This window comes from Rhagoletis pomonella, unplaced genomic scaffold (genome assembly GCF_013731165.1).
Source record: "Rhagoletis pomonella isolate Grant_MI unplaced genomic scaffold, Rhpom_1.0 Rhpom_scaffold_01760, whole genome shotgun sequence".
In the NCBI taxonomy this organism is placed as follows: Eukaryota; Metazoa; Arthropoda; class Insecta; order Diptera; family Tephritidae; genus Rhagoletis; species Rhagoletis pomonella.
Window position 1 is genome coordinate 9921 of NW_023460313.1, and position 10157 is coordinate 20077.

General features: G+C 34.8%; 1 protein-coding gene across 1 annotated transcript; it reads right to left on the reverse strand.

The window, feature by feature from the left end:
- Positions 1–7353: 7353 nt before the first annotated feature.
- On the reverse strand, positions 7354–9396 carry LOC118752698 (vacuolar protein sorting-associated protein 33A-like). Its single transcript, XM_036487577.1, has 3 exons — positions 8044–9396; positions 7851–7982; positions 7354–7793 (listed from the first exon to the last, which is right to left on the reverse strand). The coding sequence occupies exons 1-3, from the start codon at positions 9304–9306 to the stop codon at positions 7389–7391; spliced, it is 1800 nt and encodes a 599-aa protein (XP_036343470.1). The 5' UTR covers positions 9307–9396; the 3' UTR covers positions 7354–7388.
- Positions 9397–10157: the final 761 nt, after the last annotated feature.

The following is a 10157-nucleotide window of genomic DNA, read 5'->3' on the forward strand; positions in this document are numbered from 1 at the left end:
ACCCCTTGACCGTTTCTTTCTGCCCACCCTGCCAGATGGTTAATTGCAGATTGTAGAATCTCGCTGACCGTGGATAGGATTTTTCCCACGACCAGAAGGACTAAGGCCCCTATTATGAGTTGCATTCGATCTTCGACTGTGATCGAAAGTGCTGATCGAACGAATTTTCATTTGGTAATATGGCGCTCATTCAATGAAGAATAGCGCTATTGTGAATTTCGCTCGTTTAGGTTGTTCACAATAGTATATTTTTCACCGCCGAGAAGCATTGTTTACAAATCTAGCAAACTAAATAGTGTGCTTATACATATGTACATATGTAAATTTGTGCAAATTAAAAAGAAATAAAAAGAAATCGAGTTTATGAAAACGTGGAAAAAAAATTTTAATTAGTACAACGGAGTTCTGGTTGAACGATTCGTCAGAGGATGAAGCTTAGAAAACTGGCCAAGAGCAGATAACGTTTAAGAGAGTTTAAGTGCAGTCTTTCGAATATATTTTGACACTATATATTTAAGAAATTTTGCGATCCAAATCTATTTAAAATATATTAAAACTATAACCAGATCTATGATTTTGTTCTCAGAGATCGTGCCAACAGCGTATTGGCATTTCCTTTCATAAGTAAAACCAGACATTCGAGCTTGCGTTTTGTATTCACGACGTTGGAATTGCATGAAATTAATAAAAATTGTTTAGAATTTGTGTCTAGCCGCCAAAAAGTAAGAAAACAAATGCAAAATCATAAATTTTTCACAATTTTCTAACTCTTCGCTCTTCTGTTCGACAGAAAATTCGATACTCAACGAAAATTTCGACACGCTTGCATAGCTCATAATACGAATTTCACTTTCGATCTTCGATAGCCAGCGAAGATCGAAAATCGAATGCAACTCATAATAGGGGCCTAAGTCATCCGCATAAGCAACGACCTTAGGGGCTTTCGCTGTACGGAGCAGGAATTCGTTTAGCACGAGATTCCACAGTAGGGGGATAACATCGCGCGATTTATTATTACAAATTTTCGCCTGCACCGCTTTTTTCAAAAAAATTTATACTTTGATAAATCATTAAAATTTTTAATAAATAATTGCGCGATTTTAGATTGCGGCGCTTTTTTTTTTAATCATTATCGTTAATCGATATATAATGAAAGAAAAACCGTATTATAGCTGAAATACAATGCCGGCGAACGGCGAACTCACCACAGCGAAATTCGCGCTTTTAAAATTAGAACACCCGCAAGCATATGAAATTGAACACAGCCAAAGCGAAATGCGAACCAAATGGGATCAGCTGTTTTCGCTACCGCTCTAATTCTGTTTAAGTAGGCGAAATAGCTGAGCGAACGGTGAACGACAGCATCGCCCAAATCGGCGAAGTTTGCCGTTCGCCGGTATTGTATTTCAAGCATTATGTGCGTTTTTATTGTTTCCCGTCTTCAATGTTATTTTGTTTGCATTTTTTTTTATGTGTGGCAGCACCGATATTTCAGTTCAGTTGGTCTGCAAAGCAAAAAGTTAGGTCTCAGTATATCCAGTAAAAAAAACTGTGGTGAAGTCCTTTATGGGGATAAAGTTTCCAGAGATGAAATTTTAGGTAGCACACAATTTCTTACACGCATGGTTGCTTTTCAGCACTCATGAAAGAAACTTAAGAAATATTTGAAAAAAAAGTTCATATAGTACATTAATTTTTGAAAGAAATACCATATAATGTATGTACTCTGGTTAATAATATCAAAAAATGTATTAGAACCACCGTTTAATGTTATATTTGATACAAATTAATATTGCTGCCCCGAACGCTCTGCGCCTTGCCCCTGAATAATAGTTTACTTAAAATTACATCCCTGGTCCTTGTTCTTTCTGTATCTCATCGTGGTGAATTCACATTTCTCAGAAATTTGACAACAAATCAAAACAAAGCGAGTATTTTATTTGCTAATTTTTGCGATTCCTATTGTTTAATGTACATTTATGTCTTTTTAGGATATGTCGAGCCAACAAAGAAGGCGAAAATTGAGTAATTAGTAATGAAGTAGCAGGCATATTTGGAAAATTATGCCGATAAGCAGGATGGAATTTGGGAAAGTAAGTGCATGGTTGCAGCATATCTATGTATAAAAAGTATTTAATAAAATTGTTTATAGAAATGTTATAAATCGAGTGGCTCATTTACGATGTGCTCCAAACATTTGGCGAACTTTTTTTCGCCTTTTCAACGTGCTAAGTAACAAGTTAAGAGGACTACCATCACGGGCGGTAAGAAACCGCAAGCAAAGGACAGGCAACCTTCCAGGAAGCTGCCTCCTGTCATCGAGTCGAAGCTGCAGTTCAGCAAGAGCAGGTCAGCAAATTGCTACCCTGATCAAACGTAAACTAAAGCGCTCTGCTGTGATTGCACTCCGTAAATTGGTGCATGCTGAGAAATATCAAACAAGAAAACTCGGTGATGGACGCCGTGAGATGGAGTAGCGCTGTGTGGCAAAGAAATGCGGCCAATTCGACGGGCCTGAAAATCCAAATTGGCTTTTGTGATCCGCATCCGCGGTATCAACAAAGTTGCACAAAAAGTGCGTAGTTTTACAGTTCTGTCTTCGCCACATTAAAACGGTGTGTTCATCAAATTGAGCAAGGCAACTATTAATATGCTACGTATGCCGAACCCCCTATATGGGGTTATCCAAATCTTAAATCAGTTTGTGAATTAATGTACAAACGTGGAATGGTCAAGCGTGTCCCAATCTCTGCTTTGTGATCGAACGCAAATTTCGCGAAGCGCACGAAATTCAGTGCGTTGATTCACTTCACTTCAAGAAAGCCCCCAGCTTCCTGTTGCTATTCAAGCTCAACACATCAACCCGAGGCTGGCGGAAGAAGGCTAATCACTACGTTGAGGTTGGTGATTTCAGTAGCCGTGAGGATAAGGTCAACAAATTGCTGCACAAGATGACTTAAAGAAATTGTTGTTTTGTATTTAAGTCGACAATATAATTTGGCACATCTTCATCATTTTACGGTTGAATTGCAATTTACACGGGTAGATTTTGGTTAAACGACAAAAATCGACCGTGTAAAGGCAGCTTAAATAACGTTCATATTAATAAATTTCGAAAATTATTCCATTTATATTTGTTCTTGCATTTTCCACACCACTTGTGAGGTATGCTTTTACGCGCGTTACCGATTTTTTTTAATGTGCTCGGTTGCCCAGGAGGCCTATTTTCATCTTTACAACTTAACTTAATCAGAATTAAAACTAAAGCATGCAATATATAAAGAAAATGAAAAGTTGTCTTACATCTAGTAAACTTAAAAAATTGCACATTAAATTCATTTTTCATTATAAAATAAAATTAAATGTCACAATTCCGTTTACAAAATGTGGTCTGTTTGCACCCACAGTAAGTTCCCATGAAGCCTAGCCTAAATTCAGAATTGAAAAAAAAAAAAACGAGCAAATGGGGTCGGAAATTACTAGCCCTAAAAGCATAATGTGGAAAATGTTTGAAGAGCTGCGAAAGTGTATTGCAATAATAAAAATAACAGTGCATAAATTGGAAAAAATGGTTTTTGTTTTGCTTTATAATTTTTGGGAATATTGGTTCAGATCAAGGGGAATTAATATAAGGTGATAGCAGGAGTACAAAACAAAAATTTACATATATTTTGTTTTTGCTTTGGCGGCATAAACTGTAAAAATGGAATTTTTTTATTTGTTTGGTTTTTCAGCTCGTTAATGATGCACCCAGGGTTGCATTTACTGTCTATGAAAATATTTCGTATTTTCCAAAATTAGCTCCGAGCAACTAAAAGTTGGTTAAGCTTAAGTGAAATAGTTTTTTATTAAATATTTATTCCTGGTATTTAGTAAAAAACATCAATACTAATGTATGAAAAAACAAAACATCAATGCTAATGTATGAAATGAAGTAAATAAAAATCTACGAATACATTCCATGAATATTTTGTCATAGAGCCATTATTAAATTTAGACATAACTTTGTCAGGCGTTGGTACCTACGTATATAGAATTAATGCGTTGGAGAGAGATAAATAAACAAGTTCAACGCGCTAATTTAGGTATCCTTGTATGTATATACCTGTTACTCGTCTGGCATATACTCCAACTGCGAAAATAATGACAATTATAATTTATGTAGATCACTGGATAAAAGATTGTCACAAGTTACTTTCGGTAACTCACGATTGAAGTTTGGAATGCAATTTCTCAGGAACTAGACTACAGATTTTCTCCAAAGTGTCGGAGAACGCTATGTACTAGTTCATGAAATTCTTAAATTTTTTATTTTTTTAGTTTAGTGTCAACCATTTAGGAGTTTAATAAAATTTTGTCGAATACGATATTTGTCAAAAAATTTGCAGTCAGTTTCAATGATATACGCCAAAATGTGATAAAAATTTTTATAAATTAACGATACTTTTTACTAATCCGCCTAATCGTGAGTTTCGCCCGAACCAAATTTCGCCAACAGTTTTTTCATCCACCTGTAGTGAATACACGCAAACGAAAAGTAAAAAGTGACCCGGTTCTAGAAAATGAAACTCATGATAAAACTGAATATGTCGGAAACTAAAGAAGAACAGATAACTCTATTTGAAAGATTTTGATTAGTTTAGTACGACAGCAATACTAACGCAATTTGTACCAAATAACCGAAAACATTTTAGTCAATTAGTCGGAAACTAAAGAAGATATCCAAAAACCACAAATTGTCAAAATGACGCTTCCGGCAATTTTCCATCCAGGCGACGATATTTGAATAGGTTTGTATAGTTACCAATAGTCAGTACTAATTTGTACTGGAACCTGCAAACTTTTACTGGAAAAGTGTATGATAACCCAAAAAATTTGCAAGAGAGCACTGAATCGAGAGCGTAACAACACGAGAGAGCTGCAAATTCTTGCTAGTGAAATTTTTAAATTAAATTAAATTTTTAATAAATGTCAAAAGAATATATAAAAAGTGGTGTTACTAGCTCAGTTGATTTTGTGTATGTGTTTCGCCGCACGGCTTCTGATATCTGATATCAAATTGAAAAATTTTGTTTGAATTTCTACACACACTTACAGATTTTGACAGTTTATGCCGCCAAAGCAAAAACAAAATACATGTAAATTTTTGTTTTTGTACTCCTGCTATCACCTTATATTGATTCGCCTTGGCACAAACAAAAGTAAAATGAGTGGAAATCATAATATTAATGATGTACTGGACAGTGTAAGTGCTTGTGTGTAAAGCAAAGAGTTTAAAACTGATTTATAAATAGTAAAATGTTTACAGCAGATTGTCAAAGCAGTGCAACAACTGTTCTCTTGCAAGTTTTTGCTAGTTTTGTGTTCAATAACCTCTTCTGCTAGTTTTCTCTTCTCAATTTTACGCTCTATTTTGCTTTTACGCTCTCGCTGCAATGTTTTACTGGAGAAGTTACTATACAAACCTAATGTTACTCGCATATTTTCGAGCCTGTATGTAAATTTTCGGGAAAAAGGTTAAAAAGTATATTCATCTGCTGAAAAGATATTTTCGCAGATTCACAATTTATTTAAAATAAATCTATCAGCCCTATCTCCAATTCTATGTGAATAAATCTCACCAGTGCTTAAATAATTTTCACCACATTAAATAGCTGCACAACACCCTAATTGCCGAAAAAGCGTTGCTTGCAACACTAGTCCTTTATGGGGACCAAACTTGGTGAAAAAAAATAGCTAAGTTTGTTTACTGGATATACTGAGGTTAGGTTGAATTCAACATTTTTAGCAACTTTAAATGCAAATTACTTAAAAACTAAAAGCCTCCGGAAGGGGCAAATTTAGAATCAGGGCGACCAGCTCTACACCCGCTCATTTTTATTTTTTTTGAAAGCCTGGTTCCGTATTGGAAAATTTTTACCAAAAAAAAATTTACTTTCCTGAAATTTCCTCCAGTGGATGGTCAAAAACATTTGTAACCAATTCAATTTTTTTTCCGTCTATACATCATCATACGTTATAATTACGGTGACTATCCGTTCTGTTTTTTGCAGGACCGTACTGTTTTTCAAAGGTCGGTCCTGCGTACTTTTTCAAACCTAAAAAACCTGAAAATGTACTGATTTTTTCCAAATGCCCTGCATTTGTCCCGCATTTTATTCGTTATTTTAAAATTATCGGACAATGGATAGATTTTTTCAAAAAAGTGTTTTTTGGTACTTTTCGTAGCTTTTCTTCAATATCTCATGATAAAATCTCCCAATCAACGTAAGCGACTTACAGCTCGAAGGGTATTGATGTGCCTCTTACCAAAATATATAACTTGTGGCGACTTGCATGAAAATTATTAGTGCTACAGGCGACCATTTGCATTTTGTCGTCAAAATCGAAAAAAGTAAGGGTTTCAATCAAATACGCAGTTTTATTTGATTATTTTTTTCATTAGTTTAAAAATTCGATAAATGATGTATATTATTACAGTAAATTTTGATCCCAAGACAATGAAAAGCGGATTAGAAATGTAGATTCTATGAAGCGCAATCTGCACAAATTATATATTTTTGTAAAGGGCACATAAATACCTTTGTAACTCGTCGTTTACATCGATTCATGACGTAGATTTTTGACAAATAACTGCGAAAAGTACCAAAAAACAAAAAAGGGCATTGTTTTCGTTTTGGACGACTCAAAATTTGCCTATAAAATAATCTTTTAAAGATTTACACTTTTCGTGCAAGCTATTGTAATTATAATATGTTTTACTATACTTTTATAAATATTCATGTAGAAGAAGATTATTATCGATTAAGAAAACGTGATTCGTTTTTAAAGTTTAAAATGTATTAAGAATTTAGAATCATAAATACTCTTGATATTTTTATACTACGTAAATATATGTAGGCATATTTTTGAAAAATTGTCCTTCATTTTGAATCCATATTTATGGTCACCGTAGTTATAATATGTATGTATATCGTCGTTCTGCAAACGAACTCTCTAGAAAATAATTTATGCAACCTAAAATACGCGGTTTTGCATTATCTTGATACGTGGTTTTGCATTTTTTTGATACGCGGTTTTGTGCTTTAAACGACGACCGCGTATCGTCATTCTGTAAAACGGAGTAACTGACATTTGCTGCCAAAAATTGGGTTTACTCACACAAGCTCTTGGCTCAATCCTTATTATCCTAGAAATGCGATCGCTTTACAAAAATGAGAACCATTTTGAAATATGAGTGTTTTTCCTCTCTAGAAAATAATTTATGCAACTCGACATACGCGGTTTTGCATTATCTTGATACGCGGCTTTGCATTTTGTTGATACGCGGTTTTTGTACTTTAAACGACGATATGTATGTCATACATAAGTAGTAAATTGCAGATTTATTACATTAAACAATCAATAAATGTATGCTTATTTATAATTTTTGTAGTTGCTATAACGAATTCAACATTGTTATCTTCCTGCTGCGAAAGAAATCTGAGCGCTGCTATTTCCGCAAATGTACAACCACCTATGAAAAATATCATAATGACGCGAGGAATGTTGAGAGCTGAACCTTCGATTGGAGTAGAGGAATTGTGACGACCTCCAATACATATTAACTGTGCTTGAAAGTCTTCAAATGTTGGTCCTGGCAAATTATTTATTTGACTTTTCAATGATTGCCACCCTAACGGTTTTATAGTCTGTTCGATAATACGAGCAGTGAGAGGTGCATAAAAGCTGTGTACATAACTTATATCTTTTGGCTCCACTTCCACAACGTCATCTACTGTTAAATTAAGAGTCTGAAAGAAGGCGATGGTGTATTACATATTCCGAATTTTGATTTGATTAAAATTTACCTTGCGCAGCACTGCGTAAGAGCGTGATTCCGACTGAGTGTAAAGAAGACCAGCCTTTTCCAGATTGCTTATTTTCAGCAGAACATGAAGACCATATACCTGAACCAACTCGCGTTTGTAATAATTTAAAACCTAAATGAAGAATTTGAATTTATTTTGTAACAACGGTTTTTCTTACTTATTCAATATTGACCTTCTCTTTGAACCCCGAGGCGGCCGCGCATTGCATAGACAACAGACGCAAAACTCTCCGGATGTCTGCTTTTTTTGCAATTAAGCCTTCAATATAGGCACTGGCTTTATCTATGTCTTCGCACATCATAAACTCTTGCTCGGCCGCAAGATCGTCAGAAAAATCGAACGCATCTAGTTCTTTTCGGATTAATTCAGCTATCGAAGTATGCACTGCCACAGACTGTTTTTGTGCCAACAAAGCCGGCAATTTGTCTACAAAGCGTTTCATATCTTGTACAGATGCATCTTGCGCATTTGTATTCATTTGGGAACTAATTTCACGCGCATTCCGAGAAAGAATTTTGCCAACTTCATTAAAGTTTTTATTTCTTAATTCGGCGTATAACTTTTCTCCTGAATTCAAAAAGATAGTCTTTTTTCCGGATACAAGTTGAGGCTGTGCTGGGCTTTGTTCTTCTGCGCGTGAGGTAAAGTGTTCAGCAGGTAATGAAAGTTGGTTATTTTTAATTCCGAAAAATTCATCGATTAATCCTTCATATGTTAGTTGAGTAGCTAAACCACTAAGAATATCAATGGAGCGATCCAGAAGTATAATTTGATCTATTAGCCCTTTATCGCCATTCCAAATCTTTTCCTCCGCGCCTAATTGTTTTGCATGCTCCCAAACCCTTTGCGAATTGGCGCCTTTCCCATAAATCTTTGGTATACGTCCATAGAGACGTTGTAATTGTACCAAGCCTACAGCTGCCTGATACAAGACTGTCGGATCACCATCTACTTCAACATCTCGGAAAGCGAAAGACATTTCCATTGAAACAATGTCATTGTCTACGGGCAGGAAATTCCACTCCAATTCTTTTATTTGGGTAAAATTATCATAAACTTTTAAATTCTCCAAGTGTTTGATACACAAGCAGGACCTTCTTGGTACAAAATAAATGTGAAATTGCCGATTTTTATCTAGATTTTTTTTTACATGATCGGCTAATATGTCCATTAGGCAGAGTTGTGATCTAACGACGTATATTACATTACAGGCATCGCGCGGTAGCTGTGTTTCAACACCGAATTTTAGTAATTTAACACTCCGTTCAGAAAACAGGTTTGGTGAGGCCACCAAACCAAGAGGGCCCAGTATTTCTTCATCCAATAACAGCAATTTGGGACCATCAATGAGCTCCAAGAGATTAACAATCTCATTACAAGCGGATTCTTGAAGTAACTGAATATTTACACGCTGACTCTGCAAATATTGAAACATTTGATCGCAATAAAGATAGTATATAGTAACAATTATCCCGCTGAAGGTAAAAATAAAAGGCGTTCTGTTGTTTTTAGGGATGAATCGATACAGTACATCCAAGTACATACTCGATACTTTTCTCAATTTACCAAGTACTTTTGTACTCGATACTTTTTACAACGATTCCCATTATCGAAGAAAATGTACTTGTATCAGAAGCGCAAAACTTACAGCGCGTGTACAAAGCTGTCAAGACAATAAAGAAATACGTATTAGTTGTCAAAAACGCAATGTATGGAAATGTATGAATTTATTAGGGGTCTTCATATAAAGTGATAAAGGGATAAGGTAATTCTCTAGGGTGGGGTAATAACCCCTAAAACAGGTGCGGAAAAGTCGGGAGGGGTTCCAAACGACGCGTTTCGGCCCCCCTAATAACAATCCGGAGGGGGAGATAATATTATTAACCATTTAAAAGTTATGAACAAAAAACTTTTGTTAAATTTCGTTGTTTTCTATGAGCAAATGCACTAAATCACCAGTTTCCACTTTTAAAACACTACTAAAACGTTTCCGGTTATTTTTTATGCAAACCAAATCATTTATTCACTTTTATTTTATATATTTCGTTAATAAAAAATTATTATAACCTCAAATCGTGGGTATTGCCACTTTATTTCACATTTCTTTGCGCTATTATACTCAATTTACACTATACACTTCTTCTTCTTCTTTTTACTTTCATCTAAAGATATTGTAACCAAAATATAATAGCAAATTTCGCTTTACCATCGCGCGATTTTTTATAAAAAATTTTCATTATTTATCGAAGTATTGATTTTTATGCAAATTAAAAAATTTTCATTATT

Coding starts and splice junctions, on each gene's coding strand:
- LOC118752698 (XM_036487577.1), bottom strand. CDS start 9,306: ATGTTTCAATATTTGCAGAGTCAGCGTGTAAATATTCAGTTACTTCAA. Junction 7,983..8,043: donor CCTCGGGGTTCAAAGAGAAG/GTCAATATTGAA, acceptor TTCTTCATTTAG/GTTTTAAATTATTACAAACG. Junction 7,794..7,850: donor CTTACGCAGTGCTGCGCAAG/GTAAATTTTAAT, acceptor GCCTTCTTTCAG/ACTCTTAATTTAACAGTAGA.